We start from the raw sequence: 20170 nt of genomic DNA, 5'->3' as shown, positions 1-20170 counted from the left end.
TGTTGGATGTTGTCCTTAACTGTGAAAGACCTGCGGTGTTTACAGAATAGTTGATGTATTTTGCTTGATACGTGTCTTTGAGAGTACCGAACTCTGTAGTTCAGGCTGTGTAGTAGGCAGTCATTGACTTGTGTCTGACATTGCACAATGGGGGAGGTGAAATAGGAAGCAGACGTAGTGGATGTTGTTCTTATTTATATTTTTATCAAAATGTCGACACAGCGCTGAGAATTGCTAGATTTCTGCTATCTAGCTATGTCAAATCACTAGCTCTTTTCTCCCTCAAAAAAATGCTGCTCCTCTTAACCACAGAAAAAAACACAACTACTGTTGAATTTGTCGTCTCTGTGTTCAAGGCGACAAAGTTGAAGGCCTCTTGAGTAACTATAAATATTGAAACTTCTCCGTTAACGTTTTACATATATATCTCATTGGAGCTTGAAATTGATTTGAAGTTGGCTGAAAGGAGACAAGCATTTTGAAAAGCAAGCCCAAGGGAGGGGGGGTGTAGATGGATTCGTCCCTTTTTTTTTTTTTTTGGCTGAGATTAATATTCTCATAATGTAAGATTGATAAAGGCTTGACATATCCTACTGAGCCCTATCGTCTTCCTTTTTCTTCCCTCGGCATGTTTGAGTTCAGCCGCAGCAGTCTTTCTAGGCACGGCAGTTTTCGTCCTCTTTTCAAGCAAAGCTGAATGTCGACTAATGTGTTTGCTTCAGGGTTATTTTACCTTAAAGTCCCACTTTTGGCTCTCTTTAGAGGTTGGAAAGTTTAAGTCATTAATTTTCATACAAACAACTCTTACCGTGACAAAGAGGCAAGAGGGACACTCTGTCTTAGTGGCTCACCTAAGTACACCCCCCCTCCCTCCTCTTTTCCTTCGAGTGATTGCTGATCTAACATTATTAGACTGATTTGCGTTGACCAGTACTACTGTTTTTCATTAGTTATCAGCCAAAAGAGGAAATGGGATGCATCAGGCTCTGTGGAGGGTTTTTATGGGGCCTGGTCTTTGTCCCTTGTTGCTCACTGTGTACACTATTGGCGCTTTGTGACCAGTAACTAAGTCCCAGGATCCCTGGGACCTTAACTCGGGCGCTCTATCTGAAAGCCTCTTTGGTGCATTCCTTTTTGCATTTCGATCTGAAGAACCATGAAGGTGAGGTAAATTAGACACATAATCGAAATAAATTGCGATTTACTTGTTTTTTTTTTGCACTAGATTAGACAACAACACAATCTCCTTGCATGTTTTTTGTGTAATTTGCTGCTCTGCGACTCTGATGTTTGAATGGATGCTGGAAAGCAGATGTGCAGATGGTGTAATAAGAGACGGAAAGTGCCAGAAAAGCAAGATGCCAGTCTGTTAAAAAGAACCTGTTCTCCAGCTTTTTTACTAATGTCACTTTTTCAAAATAAAAAAACAGCAACTTTGAATGAATGATAAGTAGTATGTAGTTTGCTCAAATTAATGTGAAAGCAACCCACATATCCAAACCCAAAACAGATTTTTAGAATTGATGTTCCATTCATCTGCAGTGTCTCGGTTTCCTCACTTTGGTGACAAGGTAAGGGTCAGGTGATGCTTGAAGAGAACTAGTTTGTTAGACATGTTGTCAGACAACGCCAGAATTTAAAACCGTTTTAACGTTTTTTTTCAAACGGCCACCCTTGAAGGTGGAGTGAAAAGCTGGCAGTTTTAGAGAAGGGGGGGTACAGTATTGTTTAAATATGGGGATAACGGTGCACGTTTTCAGACAGTCTCTCCTGGCAGGTATTCGTAGTGTTTCACTGGGTTGTTCACATGAAAAGTGACAAAAATAGTTGTGTCAAGAATGAAAAAAGCTAAGAGCTATTGGTAAAAATTCAATCCCTGGCTACTTTCTCACCTCCACACAGCCGGCCAATAATGGTGTGAAGTGGGTGTGAATGTTTATTGTTGGATTAGGAAAATTACTGAAATGGTCGGACGAGTGCCTCTCTAATCCAGTGTCAGAAAGGTGCGAGGGGGATGGGGTTTCCGAAGCTAATCAGTGATCCAGCATGCAGTTCAGAAGAAGCATACTATGATAGTCTGAACTTAAACACCAAACAGGTTCTTTGGTTCCTAAAATGGCCCTGTAGTGTCAATTTACTCCTGTTTGCTTACCCCCTTTTCCTCTCCTCCAGCTGGGCATGACTCACCCCAGTCACCACCTCAACTTCGGCATGAATCCCGATCATGCCCGCAACTCCCTTTCCAATTGCGGCATCCGCCAGCCCAAGTATGGGGACAGGAAGGTCCACCACATGTACATGAGGAAGAAGGGTGGGTAATTTATGCCTATGTGTCCCATTCTCTCCCTTTCTCGTTTCTTTTCTCTCGGTCAAATGACCACTCTGTCTATAATTGTCTCTAACCCTTCCACCCTGCGGATTTTTTCTTTTTTTCCCCCCCAGGAATCAACACATTGATTAACATCATGTCTCGTCTTGGGCAGGATGACCCCTCCCCTTCCAGGTAGGCTGCCTTCGGGCACATATCTCCTCATGCTATCACTGACCACAGGAGCAATCAAAGGGACAATTCTTGTGATTAATATACCGAGCAGGCCTGCTGACAAGAAAATTAACTTTAACTGTGAAAGGAAGGGATATCTCAGGGGAAATGAAATGAGCTAATTTTAAGGGCAGCGACTACTTATTATTGAATGTGAGCTGCTGTTATTCTGAGAGCACTGATGAGGTGAGCAGCTGTGTGTGAGCGTGTGTTTGTACTGTATGTATGTGTGTTTTTCCAAAGTCTGTCTTTGCTTGGCACTTCTTCAACTGCCCTCACATCTCCACCTTTCCACCTTTCCTCCCGTCTCCTCCCCACCTCTAGGATCAATCACAACGAGAGACTGGAGTTCCTGGGTGATGCTGTCGTCGAGTTCCTCACCAGGTGAGAAAGCGCTCATGCATTTTTGATAGACGCAACTGCTAATTGAAGCCGACTACAACGCTATCAGCCTTTTTTATCCCCCCATTCCTTTATCACCCTCTCACTCTATTTCTCCCTCTCTCTCATTGTCTACATCTATCTGTGTCTGTCACAACCACGCTCCTCTCCATACTTTGGACTCGTTCAAGACAGTGATTTACTGGTAATTGGAACTGGAATGTAATTCCCCCCACCCCACCCCACCCCCTTTAACGTCCTGAAATTCTCCATGACAACTTGCAATTAGCTGTCTGGAATTGCTGTCTGGAATGCTGACTGTGTTATTGACTCCCAGGTGAGTGTGGACGTTTCTGCCCGGCACTTACCTAAGCACAGTGCTAATTATATGTCGCTATTATTAATCTCATACACTACCTAGCAAAGTGCCTAGTAGTGTGTGAGCGAGCTGCCCAAAAACCTACTCTACCTCTGCCTCCCCCCTGTGAGTGGATATTACCACTAGAAAATATAAGGAAAAGGGCTTTCTCTCCTGCCAGAGGGTGTAAAAAGGAAGAACAGATTGTCTGACTTTCATTTACCCAACAGCATAACTTCTACTGCCAAAATCTAATTTGTAACCCTCAATGCTAACACTTCCACAACATTGAACATTCACAAGCAGGATTAAACCTTAATAGGAACTGACACTTTGGTACACAGGACACTGCTTCTGCTCCTTATGCAGCAAGAACAGTGTTACAAAGAAGTTGGTTAGCCTCTGTTTCTCTCGATATCTCTGGGCATGTTTTGCCTCTTTTCCTCCTCCTTTACCCTCTTCCTCTGCCTTGTGTCTTTGATTGTTAGCATCTGACGAGACATGCTTGGCCTATGCTCTGGCCCTCTGAATTATTTATTAGCCTCTTGTCCAGTTAAATGGGTACAGCAGATCCGGCCAACTGCCTTGTGCACCTCCAGTGTACGCTGCCCTTGGAGGCTATCTGTGCTTCTGCTGTCCAGCCAACAGAATATTTTGCACATTTGAATAGCCCCAACACAGGGAGTTAGTGTTGAACAGACGGGGGTCACAGCGGATGATCTTAAAAAAAAAAAAAAAAAAAAAGTCCACTTGCAATATTTGCGATCATTCTTCTAAAAGTTTTTAAATTAGTAATAATTAAAGATAAAGGCCTGAAAAGGCAAACTAGAAATCGTCTTCGGTATTGCATGAAGAACACAGCTCGGTAAGTACACATCACCTCTGATTTTTGGAGTTTTGAGTCACAAAATTTGAGAATCAGTGCTGCAGACCAGGTAGGGAAAAGCACATGAGAAATTGATTACAGATGAGCTTCAGAGTTACAGGCCGGAAAGAGCCACGGTTTCTATGTTCACGCGATGACCCTTTTGATGTACTGCCTGGCCAGTGGGGTCAGTAGTTCACTGCGTCGTAAAGACATTTTTGAAAGCCATTTTGTTTGTGATTTTAAATGCATCTAAAATTATGTCCCAATCGTCTTCTGATTAATAAACTCAGGTACAAACACAATATTTTTTTGGACCTGGACAATGCCATGCAGTCTAGTCAGCCAGTTTGTGTGACTGACACCTTTGCCAGCAAACCAAGTGTCTCTGGTCTAATTATTTTTCATTACACTAAGTGGTTTTTATTAATTCCAAGTGCTTTGTTTCCACACGAAGATCACAATACCCTGACAAATAGACCTCTCGTGAATTTGGAAAACAGAACACCACCTGCTTTCCTCTCTTTTGCATTGATTAGAAATGACTGAATTAAATGGCCTGTTTTAATTTAAATGAAATCAAATGACACGCTGTGGTTAGGGAGAAGCTGGACCATAATGAAAATGGAACCTGCTCTCCTGGAACCCAGCTGTGGAACTACCGAAGTGTCTGTGGCCGTTTCTGGGTTCCAACACAAACCTGGACAAGCCGGAAATCTCTGGAAAATTAAATAAGTGATCTTGGAAAATTGGGTAAATGTGGGATGAGTAAGAATGACACAAATATGTCGTTTTTGTTGCCATGGAGAATAATTTTTAAGTAGGCTTTGTTGAAAAATGGAATATTTTCCAACTAAAAATGTCTGTGAATCATGAAATCTGAGACCCAGTGACTTGTTCTTCAACTGCACTAATCTGTATTTCGTTTCTCTGTCCACAGTGTCCACTTGTACTACCTTTTTCCCAATTTAGAGGAGGGTGGCCTGGCCACATACAGAACAGCCATCGTACAGAACCAGCACCTAGCCATGCTAGCCAAGGTAAACTCAGTCCTCTCTCCGCAGGTCAAAACAGTGAAAGGTCTGCAAACTGACAGGAGAACATGTTTGAGACAGTGTTATTGTTTTCTGTCTTGCTGTTATGACTTAGCTTCTTTCTAAGGGGGCACTGGGGAAAATAGTAATTTTGTCTTGCTGCCATTCCTACCCTTTTTTTTGGCCCCTCAGGTTTGTAATTGGAGATAAAAGGTTGTTGTTTTGGAGGCCTAGACTAGTGCGGCTGGGGTCCCAGTGGGCCCCTAGAGGTCTTCCTGAAACACTCTCCAGTTCCTGTTATCGCTAGGCCCCCTTGCTTTACTCCCTCTCTCTCGCTGGCAGCGTTTTAGAGCCAAGCCGCACTCACTGGCACGTTTGTAAAGAACATAACAATAATCGTCCCGTGATGTGAAGAAAGCAATTAAAAACTTCAATCTTTCATGTTGCTCCCTGCTGAATACAAAGATGCAGCCGCCCGAATCTGCATTAGTGCTGTGTAGCAGTTTGGCTTGTTTCAATTTGCCGCTCGCGGTAAAGTGAGTGTGATACAGTGTTCGACGTTGCCAAGTTGTTTACCAGGCTCCTCTAAAGCCGTCTGCTCAAGAACACTCGCAATTATCTTTCAAAAAATATCTTCAGCGAGTTACAGCACAATCCAGCACTTCACTTGGAAGGCTTAAAAGTCAGAACGGGTTCCCTCTGAGTTGGAGTATTTATGAATTGTGATTTAATTTGTGTGTGCAATCACGGGGGGTGGGATACCACCAACAGTTACCAGCCATAATTAAATAGCACCCTGACTGTTTTTTGTTGGGTATTCATCTGTGGTGCACTGCCACTGAAGTCAAGTTGGGCTACGTTTGACTTGGCTCAGAGAACCAGTTGGAGAAAGTTTGACTTCTTCTTCTTATTATTATTATTAGAGTGAGCGCGTATACTTCTTAATGTGATTTCCTGCTTTATTCTCAAGCAGTTTTATCAGACCTACAAGTTAACGACTTACACTGCAGGTTAAGTGCGGGAGTAGCTTGGTTGCAGTTCTTGGGTCAATTAGGAGAGTGTTTCTCATTCCGTTTTTTAGGACATATTTTCCACACACGTGTACTTTTAGTGTTACTGCTTACCCTGTGGTAACAAGTGAGGTTTATTTTTACAGACCAGTTGTGACATAAACTGTGTCAATGGGCTTTACAGGCCCACGTGAGCAATTGTTCCCGGACAAGCCCAAGCTCTATGGCAAGAAAACATCCCAGAAAACCTTAACACATGACAAAAATGGAAAGGCAATAGGTGCAGTGGAATATAAAAAAAGATAGCTAAATAGAGCACTTTAATGACGCCAGTTGGAAATTACGGTGTTACAACAGCTAAGTCACATGAATCACAAAACAAATGAAGTAGGCCACTCAAGAAGTTAATGTAGGTAGAAACCTAATTTTAACCAAAAGCCATATAAAACAACTACAAACAATCAACAACTAACGTACATTGAATATATTTGTACATGTAATATAAAAACACTCACAGGTAGAGCCATGTTAAAAACAGTTAATTGATAATAAAGGGATACGAGGTAACCTAGTACTACAGAGATAAATAGGACATTGGACAATGTCATGATAGTATTGCATAAGACCGGTAATAGGTTTATAGTACTTATAATGATTTCAATATCAGTTCTTCTTATCTTTTCAGTGTCATTGGGTTGGAGGTGCAGCATATTTATAGGACAAATTCCAATAATTGTATAAAGTGGTTTACCAGCGAAAGAACTGACTACTTTTCAGAGAGGATGAAGGTCAACCACTGTACTATTTCACAATTTATGTTGGGATTATCCAGTGTGTCTGTGTGTGTGTGCGTGTGCCCCAATGTAATTTTGTGCGTGCATGTATGCACACGTGTGAACATTTTCCTCCTGTGCCGGCTTAGCGCATCATGCCACAGCTGGACAACACATGGGCACATCTGTCAGTGCCATGAAGTAGAACCTTTCCCAGCAAGGGCAGGCAATCTTTCTCATTTCCCTTGAGTTTTTTTGGCCCCTTTTTTCCCTTCTTTTCCATGGAGAGCCTACGAAAATGTGCAACACCAAAAAAATGCTATTACTTTTTCAAGAGGCTATTACTGAGGTGTCTGTGGCGGCACACTGATATGAATGTGTTTGTCTTTTACAGAAACTGGAGTTAGATCGCTTCATGCTCTACGCTCACGGACCGGATCTGTGCCGGGAGTCAGACCTGCGACACGCCATGGCCAACTGCTTCGAGGCTCTTATCGGTGAGATTCCCACGAGACATAGATAGAAGCCAGGAGAACAAAAAAGAGGAATGCATTTTGAGTGAATTAAATATGTAAATCTATTCCTAAAAGGACAGATTTACATACACTGAAAACAAATACTGTCTCTCCGCTCTTATTAACACCACACAAAAATTAGTAGGGGCTTTAATATACTTTAATACTACTAGTCTTAGTGGAGTGCTGCTTTACTGGACTTTCCAGCAGGATGGATGTATTTTATCTGAAATGCTTTTATGTATAAATGTGTTAAATTTGCCTGCTAACTTCATCTGCTTTGAATAAAAATTGAATCCTTCAATAGTTTAATTCAGGTTTGTGTGCGTGTTAAACTGGGTAAATAGCCGCAGTGGATCTCCCATTAGGCCCTGGAAACATTACACAGATATATTGATCTCAGGAGATGTGGTTTGACCTCTGGCCGGACAGCCACTCCCCAGAGCACTGCTCTCCTTTGACCACACCAAACACAAACACACGCTTGCTATTCATCTTGCCAGCAGTTCAGCGATAGAGTTTGTGCAGTGATTAGGACCCCGTGCTGGAAATCTCACACACAGAACAGTCAGACAGACATAAAAATTTCTCGGTGGGGACACTCTCCCTCTCTCCATCCAATCCCACGGGCAGTGCTAAGCTAAGCCTCACTCCTGGAGAGCTGCAGAGTCGGCAGCTTTCCTCATCTTATCACCATCTTGATTGAACTAGTTCAGCCATCTCTGCGCTCCCGTGATGATAGATACAGAAAGAGGGTGGCTTTTACAGGATCATCTTTGCCTCCCTCCCCTGCACCAAAAAACAGCAGTGCGCGAAGAGCGGAGGGGAAAGTGCTGACTGGCACCGTGGCCCCCTGTCGGCCCCCGGGCCCCATACTTGTTACGGGTTCATTATCGGCAGAGACGAAGTCATAATCTATCCTGTCCCGTGGCTGTCCCCGCATTATTGCTGCACACATCCGAGCAAGGTAGCAGGGCCACGACACGGGACGCTTCCCCTTCCTCTTTCTCTTCTCTCTCTCCTCTTCTACCTGTAATTTCAACTTAATAAAACTGATGAATAAACAGGGTTGCTGTTATATAGGAACCTGCCAGAATAGCGCCGTCAGAGAGTACCCTGTGGTGATGTGTTTTTGAATATCACCCCACCACTCAACACAGACACACTTGCTGAGGGGCAAAACATGCACACATACACACAGACATTCAAAGTCACTTGCAATGAGAATGCCGTCTGATGTTGCCTCTCTTCTTCACCGAGACTTTTGTCATCTTCATTTCAGCTTTTTTAGCTCAAACCTCTCCTTTAAGACCTTGTTGTCGAGCAGTCTATCTGTCTCCACACTCCCCTGTCTCTGACTTACTCTTTCTGTTCCTTTGCATTCCTCCATCCCTCCCCCCTGCCGTGATCTAGAGTTTGGGTGTTATTAGGTGAAAGATGTGCCACGCAGATGATGAGTCATCCTGTCACTCTGTCATCTCCTCCTTCCCCCTCCTCCAGCCCTCCGACTCTCTTACTGAACAGAGCATTTTCTCCTTACAAGAGTAACTCAGATCGCTCACATGTGCCGTAGGATGGTACAAGGGGCACACAAACGCTGTCATTTCATCCTCACGCACGCCTTTCCGTCTGACGGAGACGTCAAAAACCACCACTTTCCGAAAAGCAGCAGGCGCCCGCATCAACAGACGTGCACTTGCCGACGTGCTGCTGCCTTGTTGTCGAAAGTTACCATCACCCCACCCCCTCCCTTTTAACATGCTTTTTTTCCTCCAGCGTGCACATGTGTAGAATTCAAATGGTCCTCTTTCCATACACTCCCATTTTGAAAGCTGTGATGGAATATGACATGCTTATAATATTTCCAAGGCCCTGGCAGATAGCTTTTAACGGCTTACTTGCATGTTTTCTGACCTTTGTTTTATTTGTTTCTCAGCCACGGTGACCGTTGAACCTGGGCCGTGTTGGAAATGGCAGATAATCTCCTGCTTTGCATGGGCACAGCTTTCCCTCCATAGAGCCGAGAATATGTCTATCTTCTAACCCTGAGGCAGGGCCATTCTCTTGCCTGAGACAGAGAGAAAGAAAGGGAGAGAGCTGGGGAGAGAGGAAGAATGAAGGGAGAGCAGTAGAGGAATGGAAAGCAAAGGCATCTGCAATGCAAATGGGTGCCCTGCAACCCTGAATAATTCAAAGTGTTGAATGGAAATCTTGCTTTTCTGATCCCCTGTCATTAACTTCTGCTGGAGTGGGCCATTCTCATTTGGGCTCTTTTGGCCTGCGCACCTCCTATTCTGTACCATCCTTTCCCTCCTTCTCTCTCTCTCTCTCTCACCCAACTCCGTCTTTACTTTTGCTCTTGCCCACTTTACCTCTTCGTCTTTAGAAACTACTTTCTCCTTCTGCTTATTCATAGAAACTCTGCACGCCTGTTGCCCTCCCGCTTCCCTCTCAGGTCCTCTTCACTGATAAGCCACGTCGCTTCCTTCCTACCGAACTGTTTGAACAGAATTGAGAGAGGAATAAAAGAGGCCCCACTCTGTTTTTATGGCCCTAATTTCCTTGTACAGTTGATCAGTGGATTATACGCTGCCAGCAGCCATGGGGGATACAGATGGTGAACCTCTGTGAGGGCCCTCTCTAAGCTGTCCCTATTAAAAGAACGGAGAGAAAGGATTATCTCTCACTTGCTGAATATCAGATTCATACACAATGCAGCCACTGTACTCATTGAGCAAGTACTGCTCCCTTTGTTAATTGCTGCAATGGTGGCAGTAGTGGAGTTGGTTTCTTTGGCGCCCTCTTTTTTTTTGTTTCTCCGTCTCAGCCTCTGCTCCGAGCCTCATATTTGGAAAATAAGATGTTTGATGTGACAATGCACTCAGCCTGCCTTTGTTGCTGCTGTGGTGGAAATTCTATTTTCATGTTTTGGTTTCGTTTATTTTTTCCCCTTTAATGTGTTGCTTTCTGTGTCCGTCTGTGGCTTCAGCCCCCATTGAGCCGAGAGGGAGCGGCTTAATATATTATTTGATGGATTAGAGCCTGAGCGTTTTTGAATAATTCATTCTAGGTTATTAATGTGACTGTCAGCCGCTGGTGTTTCATATGCCCCTGACTCTGGGTTTTTATTGGTCACTGAAGGCCCTCAGACATTGGAATTCTATTCCTAAACATAACAGTGTACAGTCAGCATGGCTGTCTGAATTAGACTTGTGTGACAGATGTGGAGATTCATTAGTGGCTTTCTTTCCCTGGCCATGACTGATATATTCTTTACACGGTACTGGGTCTAAACTTAGAGTTTGTACACTGTTTTCTCTGTATCTCTGTACCTGTATCGTATCTGCACTATGAAGTTTTTAATTAATCAGTTTAAGGTTGGGCTCCATTAAGCTCTGGTTCCATTTTTAAGTCCAGTTCAAAGTTAGGGAAATACCAGACTTCCCTAAGCTCATTATCTAATGAATCTCAAATTAAAGATTGTAAAGAGCAATGTACAAAACATTCAAGGTGAATTGTTATCAAATAGATTACTTACCTTGGAAATAAAAAGGTAAATAGTGTTTTGAACATTAGTCTTCCTAAATACTGATGCTTTCCTAACGTTGGTTATTCAGAATTGTAAGCCAGAACTCAATTTAAAAAAAAACAAACAGATTCTATAATGGATTCAGATTAAATAAACTGCTTTTGAATTCTAGTCCTAAATTAAATTTATTAGGATTTGTAGGAGCTGGTGGATCAAATGACAGTGTCATTAGGTGTCAAAAGGGCAACCAGTGAACACTCAAAGCCAGTATGATTCTTCATATACATATTCTAGGCAGGTTTATCTCAGTTGTGAGCTTCCTGTATTTTGTGCTGGCTTCCTCGGCAGGGTCAACAACTCAGTGGACTGAATGTGCTGGAGCTCTGAGACTGCAGAGTGATTTGGCCAGGGCATGATGTTACTGCAAGATGAGCTACAGAAAGATGCTAGCATATAATTGCCAGTTGAGTTGGCTGGGCGTTTTTGTGGGCTGTGTGTATTCAGGGCGTCAGCTGCAACTTTGAAAGCCGATGGGGCTGACTACGAAGCATAGATCTCTGTTTAATGATTGCGGCAAGTTGTGCGATTGATTGAATTGCTTTGGGGCACACTTTTTGCACAGACAGCCTCCTTGTCAAGAGTGTTCTTGCTAGAATTAACTGCATATCTTGGTTTCTTCATCCACAGGCCCTTTGATTGACACCAAAGGTGTTGCTTTGAGATTTTTAATACCGTTTTTAATCCCTTGAGGCTCTCCAGGTTTCTCACTCCCTTCCTGCGTACTCCCCACCTTCTCCTTCCTCTTGGAAAAAAAGTTTTGAAAATGTAATAAGAAGCAAAAACTTTGAGTTTCAATGACTTTGATGCCTCCATTTGGGGAGCCCTCCGAATAAGCTGTGTCATCAAAACGTGAAAAAAACTGCCTCCCGGCCCCACCCACACCCCACTAGCCTCAGTGTTCACACACACGAATGCATTATGAGTGGTCGTTGAAAGACATTCAAAATTTGGTCCAATGAGGGAGGTCTTATCCTCCCGCAGCTGGTCTCCAGAGGAAACATCTGCTGCATAGCAGTGTCTAGAACTGAGGCCCACATTAAGGTAAAACCACAGATCTCAGTGCTGATGCTTAGTGGAATACATCCCGTGAAGAACCGCTCCCCTCTCTAGAGTCCCCTGCGGTCAGCCTCAGCGAAACGCTCGCCCCATCGCGCCAAGATTACAGAGGCCTCGCTTACTGATGCACATCTGCAGTGGCATGCTGTGTTTGTGAACTTAAAGAAGCGTTTAGATTTATCAGTATTGATTTATAGGCTTTTTGTGTTTGGATTATGAATGACCATAAGCGTTGCAGGAAATTACTTTTTTTAAAATCCTAAAACGACAATGGCTTTTGCCCCCCAAAAATTAGCTAGCTACTTTTTTAACACTCAACTATATTTTTATATTAGTAAAGGGCCTCCAAATGAATGAGAGCCTGTTAGATGCCAAAGGGGCTGCTGGGTGAAACAAAGTTGTCAGGCTTAATCAAATTTTACAAACATTTGGGCAATGGATGGTAGTAATTTCCCACTCTGTTTAGAAGTAAAGTGCATGCAAGGCAGATAGAGTGGGTGTGCGTTTGTGTTTGTCTTTGTGCTAGGTGGTTTGTTTGTATTTCTTTATGGTTTTGGTTATGTAGGCTGCATCTTCACAGTTTGTGTGTGTGTGTGTGTGTGTGTGTGTGTAAATGGCCTGTTAGCCATCTGAAAGCAGTTCTCCTCCCCAGATGATGAATCCCTCATATGTTTTTGATGTCATCCCTGAAAGCAGTTTGCGCGTTTAGACTTGCAACCGCACTGCGCCCCATTTCCACTGGCTCATTTATGCACATAATAAAATCCGCTGCACAATTGTATACTCAATTTGCCAGGTGGTTATTGCTTTCTAAATTGAATGAGCCACCCTAAGTGTGATGGTTCGAACTTGTATGCGGCTTAAAGGTACCGCGATAGTTCTACTGATTTTAGTAGCAACCGTGTATAAGAACCAAACAACAAAACACACAAAGGAGAGTTGACATCTACAAAGGAGCTGAATATTGAGGCAGAATGAGCTGGAGAGGCTGCATATCATTCCCATGGATTGAGAAATTTGTGATACTTGTCTTGTTCTTTGCCTTCTGTGACAGCAGCTCTCCACAATTTGGGAAGAATCCTCTGTCGAATTTCTTTCTTTGTCCTTTCTCTTTTATGCGTGTGTCTGTGTGTATGTGTCGGTGTACGCACAAGTTGTGCAAAATGTGTTTTTTTTTTTTCCGTCATAGTTCAAATTTAATTCAGTACATTCTGCGGGTTGTGTGATGGACAAATGCACAGATAAGCCATACCCAAGTGTGTAGGCGAGTGACAAAGAGGACATTGTACTTTTGCTCACACTGTCCATGAATGGGCTTGAGCATGAAGTACATAAGTCTGTAGTAGAAATGAGCTTCTATGCGTTTGTAAGGCTTGTAATGCATGTGACACAGACTCAGGTCACCACTTTTAATTCAAGGTTGATGTTTATGTGACCTTGGCCACTTCCATCTCAGTGTGGTGATACAACTATTCCTTCCCCTCCTCCTCCTGCGCACTGACAAGAGGGAGGTGGATCTGCACAGGAACCCTGAGGTCATTTCACCGTCAAAAAGCAATAAAAATGCACTCCTACTTTTAATAAAGCAATTATAACTCATTGCCGAGTTCAATTAATTTTAACTTTTCCATTAGGAGAGAAGTCTGAAATTGGCTCAGAATTGCCAGAATTTTTTTTTACATCAGCAATGCACTGGTGGAACGTCATGCTTTTCAGTAACTTTAAATTTGTGTGGTTGGGGGTTAGGTGCTGCACAATTTCAGTTTACGCACACTTCCTGATTATACTTTGTTGTATTGATTTTTGTCTTCATTCATCTTTAGTTTCTTGTTTTCCGGTTTTTCATCTGTTTTTTTCTTCCCCCAGGTGCTGTGTATTTGGAAGGAGGCTTGGAGGAGGCACGGCAGCTCTTTGGTAGATTACTTTTCAACAGTGAGGTAACTGGCAAATTTATAACTGAAGTGAACTGAACTGAACTTGATCTCTGCCTTTTGCCACTCTGGAGTTTTACGTAGAGGATGAATATACTTTGCTCAGTGGAAGACTTAACTTTAATGTTTCACCAGTCTGGCCTCTTTTATTGGTTAAAACAGAACCCCATTATGTTTTGGCAAAGGACCACACATTGCACAATATTGAGGCCTTTCGAGCCTCCAAACCTGAGATCTCACGTCATCTTGCATTATCCTGCACTACTTTTGACTAGCTGTATATTGTGCGTAAGCTGATATGCACAAAGATAAAACAATAAGCATAAGCAAAAATAGGCTGAGCATGGCTTGCATACGGTATAATGCACAATGTACTGGAGGTGTGGAACATTGCAGTTTGCCAGTCCTGCTATTGTTTGCGAGTGTGTGTGTCCTCAGCAGGACCCAATAATTGATGAATGAGTCAGTATTTGCTTTTATCTTGGCGAGAAATATTATGACTCAATTAAATGATTGCAGCGGGTCTATACTGTAGCAGCAGGCTTGGTTCTAATTGGCTATTGAGGGTTTTTGTCTGAGATTCACTTGGCGACTCCCAAACACAACAGGTCACACAGCGATCTATCAAACATGTTTGATAGAAAACGGTAGTCTTTGAGAGAGCAGAGACTTCAGGAGTGGATATTGAAAACATCACACAACAAAACAACTGGGGCAGATTAATATTAATTAGGGGTCACCCCTCCTGACAGAAATGTGCTGAAAGGATTAAAAAAAAAAAAAAGGCATCTGACTGAAATACTTTTTTATACGTTAACTTTTTTTTATTACATTGATTTTTTTTGTTGAAGGGTTAAGATCAATAATTGAACCTTATGTTTTCATTTTTATCTTTGTATTTGCAATTTTCTTTTGCTTTAATTGACAAAACATTTGGGCTTGGTCTCTATGCATGAATGACCAAATTTACTACGAGTCTCTTGTACTGTGTGGCCAGTAATTGTGTTTGAGTGCTGAGCGTGGAGTATTTGTTTCTGTGTGGAAAGCTGAAATGTCCTTGGTTCTGTTTTACTGTCACCCTCTGGCCATGACAGTTGACAGCAGTGATAATGTTATTGAGTTGCCACGATGTGGAGGTCTTTATTTGTATGATGAGAGATTTCCTTATAACGGCTGACTTTTTGGAGCTGCTGAACAGATGTGGATTAAAAAATAAACCTTATTATAAAGGGCAGTGCACCATCTGTTGGAACAGATAGAGGACGGGGTACACCGTGATCAAGACTGTAATCAAAAACTGCGCTCAACATATAGACAATGACACACTAGCATACACAAACTTTTCTTATAATGCTAAAGAAAGCAACAGCATTGAGCACATTGATATCCCATGGCTACAAAAGGTGCCTGCTGTTACATATCTCCATGATAGTCTTGCTGATGATAGGACATTGAGTGTAGGTGTATGTTTCATCACCCAGAGAGAGAACAGATGAGAGGAAAGATAGGCATGCTTCGGATAGAATTTCCAGGTGGAGTATCCCTGTACAACGAGTAACGAAAAAACACAAGGACCGGGTGTATTAGCAGCATATCTTGGGGAAAAAAGAAACTCAAGTAGACAACAAAGGCAGATTTAGAATTGTTTAAATTGTGGCCCATCTTAGATTAAAACATTGTGTATGATATAATTTATGATAATAAAAAGCATAAAACTATATTACAGGATCTAAGATTAGTGGTGAAGGACATTCAAGCCCAGAGATGCAGACAGGACTAGACAGGAGCTAAACCTTTTGACACTTAAGTAATCAGTTAGATCTCAAAATCAATTCTAAATAGGAGCCTGTAAAAAGGATGGCCAAAAGGATTACAGATCACATATCCCCCATATGTGATCTATATTCCTTGCTCTACTTAAAAGTGCATCTTCAGTACTTTGAATCCGCCGGAGATGAGTGTGAGCTTTGCAGTGTATGCGAGAATTAAAGTGGTCAATACAAGAGAAATAAAAGCATAAATAACATTCTCTAAATCTGAAAAAAGATAAAGAACATGATTTAATGATCCTTTGCTGGCCTTAGTGATTTTGCGAAAAACAGAGCATGTAAATAAAAAACAGATGGGGACCAAAAATGGATCCTTCATGAACTCCACATTTGGCATTTGCAGGAGGTGGAAAATACCATAAACAATAGGAAACAGTCACGTAAATAGAAAATAAACCAGTGTTTGTGATTCCAACACAGGAGGTCTCAAGTAAAAAATTGTATTATCAGCATTGTTTTTAACCTGTTGAATATTGGTTACTGAATGGCTTTTAACACAAACCCAGGTTGCTGCATAGTCAAATCAGTCAATAAACCTCAGGAAGCCATCCTTTACAGTGATTTTGGAATTCTTAAAAGGAATTGGGCATTATCAGATGGGCCCTAAATTATAATGTTGATTGCTCGAAATCTCCATCTCTTCTGCTGCCAAGCGCTGAGTCACTGAAGCCTGCTCTTACCCAGCTCTTACTGACGTTGAATTGACTCTTTGTCACACAGCTGGCCAGTACCATTTTTGGAATCTCAAGGAATTTGTTACGACTTGGACATATTGTAAATGGAAACACAAAGACTTCCTATGGAGGGCAAGGTCAAAAACATAAGCGCTGGTCATACTTTACTCAACTCTTCAAGGGGCTTGGTGAAAAAAATGTCTCTGCTTGTGACACTAATCTGCTCCGCTCTAGCACACCTTCTCATGAAAACCAAAGAAGGCAAATCCCCTGCAACCTGACAGCCAACCGTGTCAGGTGTGGACCTGTGACAATATTCTGTAAAGGTCATTGTGCACTACAAAAAAACTCTACAATGCATAAAAATTAAGAATAGATACTATGAAGCAAAACCACAATTCAGATCATAAAGAATACAGTACAATCATGGATGCTGAGAGAGCGTTTTGGCTAGGTAGCATATGACTGAGATTCCCAAGAGAAGTTGTGCAAACCAAAGTTGGGTAATTTTCAACTTCGGCTTGTAAGTTTTATGGACATGCTGACTGAGTATTGAGATAGTATGGCTTCTCAGCCCCCTGCTGAATCCTCCTGATGGCTGCTCTGTCATACAAACTGAGAGGAGACAGATGGACACAGACCGGAAAGCCAAACACCAGCCAAGTGGTATGATGGGTATGGGGGTGGGGAGCTGTGGGGCAGACCAGAGAGATGGACAGACAGAGGGTGAGATAAATTTCTATGGTCTGCGGGACCACTTGAATACTTCTGTATTTTTAGCTTAACATGTGAGAATGGGTCTTCACACGGCACATTACCAAACTAATGATATGCGTTGCAAAACTGAAGTACAATACATTTTTCTCTATCACACCCTGGAAGCTTTTGCTGCTCCCATTTGTCAGTATGGTATTCTATTCACACATGGGTGATCAGTCCCACACCCTCCCTTTCTCTCTGTAACAACAGGATGCTGGCTGGTGTCTCTTTTGCTCCCTCTTGTTTTCTCCATCTTTGCTTCCCATACTCTCCTCTCTCTAACACTCCGGGATGTCATTACCCCCACAGATGTTTCGCTCCAGTCCTCTTATGACAAGTCAAAACAAAGGCTTCACAACTCCCAAGGTAAAATTCAGAATTGACTACCTAAGGCAAAGCATGCATGTAATTTCCACCTCAAGACCTAGCCAGACAAATAGTGGACCCAGTTTTTTTTTTCCCTCCCCCTCTCTCTCTCTCTGTTATTCCCTAATTGGTATGGCATTCACGACTGGAGCGCAACAGTTATTTCTGTCCCCTTGTTTTTCTCTCAACACATCACCTTTGCTGGCACTGGTTCACAAACAAGAGGACTCTTGCCGAGGATGGAATCTAGTTTCATTGCACGTAGTGGCCCGGAGGAAACAATAGATTCTAATTTGCTAATGACATTACTTTGGAGGTTATTAAAGCATCAGCAGCGAGGAGGGATGCATCTTCGTATGGGGGAGCTGCTCGATTGCTCCCAACCTGGACTCAACAGCAGTGCAATGTTGCTGGGAAAACATGTTGATGCCACTGTGACGTCCTGTTGGAAGTGCCTCTTATGAGGAGCAATCCCGATAATGATGATCTCCCTAGTTGCCCATTGGCTAATGTCTTGGCTTTTGTTAACATTACCACACAAGCATAGAAACTCAGACACCAAATGTAACAAAGGTTGCAAATGTGACCCATCTCAGTCACCATGGCGCTGCAATCAACGCTTCTGGTAGTGTGGCATCGCATCCATCTTCCTACCTCCCTCACTTTTGGGTGCAGTTCCCAAAAGGATTTTAGGGCAGCTTGCTGTCAACTGACTTAGCATAGCATAACAGTTGGAATCTTTCAAACCTTTCATTTCAAGACGTTTTGACATTGTTTACAGTGTTGGCATGTATTATGAATTGACTGGTTTTGTAGAAATTGCCTGTAAATCAGGTTTTAACTGCATCTGATATCTGATCAAGACTTACTCTGATATTATTTTGTTCTCTTGGTACACCAGTAGAGAGAGGTAGTAGAGGTACACCACCTTTCTTGCTTGTGGCAGTAACAGTGACCCTTGTCTCTGTTAGGTGGATGTAAGGTAGTTCTTTCTGCATTAACACTTATTCATTTATATTCTTTTTAAAAGAACATCCACTGGACACGAGTCTTTCTGATAGTGAGTGTTTCTATTTTCTGTTGTATGAACCACGAACATAGAGTTCACTTTTCTTTTCACCCAGCCACTCTTTGTCCCTTCAACACCCCAGTATGCCTCCCCATTCTCTGTGGAGATCTTTGCAGTTGGTACGTTTTGTCCTGTGACAACTACGGCTAATGTTTCCAGTGTTTGAATGAGAGTGTGTATGGCTTCTCCACTGTGTCCTTGGTTTGGTAATAGCCTGGAGAATGAATGCATGCACACATTCACAGGCCATTTTCCATTCACATGTACCTTTCTGCCCACACTTGCAAGAACCTTAAAAGGTGAGCTCTTCACCTCAAACATTAATCGCATGATAGACTTCACCAAAGTGCCGACATTAGTTTTCCCATATTTGGAAGATCACCTCAATCATTCACTGATAGAAGCCTCAGTTTTAGAGTAAGAGCTGCTTTCATGTTGATATTGATCAGCAGCGCTATCTCTCATTGATTTCTCTGCTGCACTACAACGTTTGATGGATTGATTGGCAGTCTGTAGCTAGAGACCAATTTGTCAGGGAGCATTGGACCTTGTCAGAGAAGAGCACCAGTCTGTCCCAATCATGGATGGCCAACAATCCCAGGAGTGTGTGGAGCTAGAGAGTGTGTGTGTGTGTGTGTGTCTGTGTGTGTGTTTGTATTTGTGTGGGTAGAGGGTATAGTGGTGTTGCTTGTTCATGGATGGCTTGTGAGCCCTGAGTATGTGCAAGACTGAGCCTGCGCCTCGATTCCCCAATGGGCTAGAGCAGCTCTGATTGAAGCCCACCTTAAAATGGAGATCAGAAGGTGGTTTCACCAAGTTGCCTTTCATTTTGCTTTTAATTTCAACTCTCATTATGGGGTAGGCCGTTGACACTCAAATAAACATGTTTGCATATGTTTGGTTTTTTTCCTTCTTTTTCCTGTTTGTAGCACAAGAGCCCCATCTTCCAAATGGCTCTGATTCAGCTGCTGCACATGATGGTTTGTGCCCCCAGTAATTATACCTTCCTCGTGCTGGGAGAGACAGAGAGTAGAGAGAAAAAACTTGTTATTCTTAAATCCCCACTCGATGTTGGCTTAATCATTGTCTGCCTTGTCTTTGGAATGGCTGTAATTGAAACATTAGCTGTTAAGGTCTATATACAGCATGTGGGCGGATTGCATGTGCCCTGTGGATGGATTTTAATCATAAGCCTCGATCACAAGCCGGAGCAACTCGTGTGTACTTCTCTTCTTCTCTCTTTGTTTTCCTCTTTTTGGTGTTTTTCTTGTTCTCTGCCCTTTCTTCCTCATTTTCCTACGTTAAAGATGCATCACTTTCATGTGTATTTTACAGCAATTTGCGTGGCTGCAAAATCGCTGTCGAAAGCAAGTGATCCATTAGCCAGTGCTATTGACTTTCCTTAAGTAATGCCATCCT

At 42.6% G+C, this 20170-nt stretch overlaps 1 protein-coding gene across 1 annotated transcript in view; it reads left to right on the top strand.

Annotated features, from left to right (window-relative positions):
* Window positions 1-20170, top strand: part of drosha (drosha ribonuclease III) — an 87327-nt gene that overhangs the window by 37091 nt on the left and 30066 nt on the right. The window contains exons 18-23 of the mRNA XM_040127257.1: window positions 2173-2311; window positions 2443-2503; window positions 2867-2926; window positions 5087-5186; window positions 7358-7460; window positions 13990-14060. Coding sequence (XP_039983191.1) covers window positions 2173-2311; window positions 2443-2503; window positions 2867-2926; window positions 5087-5186; window positions 7358-7460; window positions 13990-14060 — 534 coding nt within the window. The remainder of the gene's footprint in view (window positions 1-2172; window positions 2312-2442; window positions 2504-2866; window positions 2927-5086; window positions 5187-7357; window positions 7461-13989; window positions 14061-20170) is intronic.

Source organism: Xiphias gladius, chromosome 5, assembly GCF_016859285.1.
Source record: "Xiphias gladius isolate SHS-SW01 ecotype Sanya breed wild chromosome 5, ASM1685928v1, whole genome shotgun sequence".
NCBI classification, from domain to species: domain Eukaryota; kingdom Metazoa; phylum Chordata; class Actinopteri; order Istiophoriformes; family Xiphiidae; genus Xiphias; species Xiphias gladius.
This window is presented reverse-complemented; position numbering and strand designations above follow the sequence as displayed.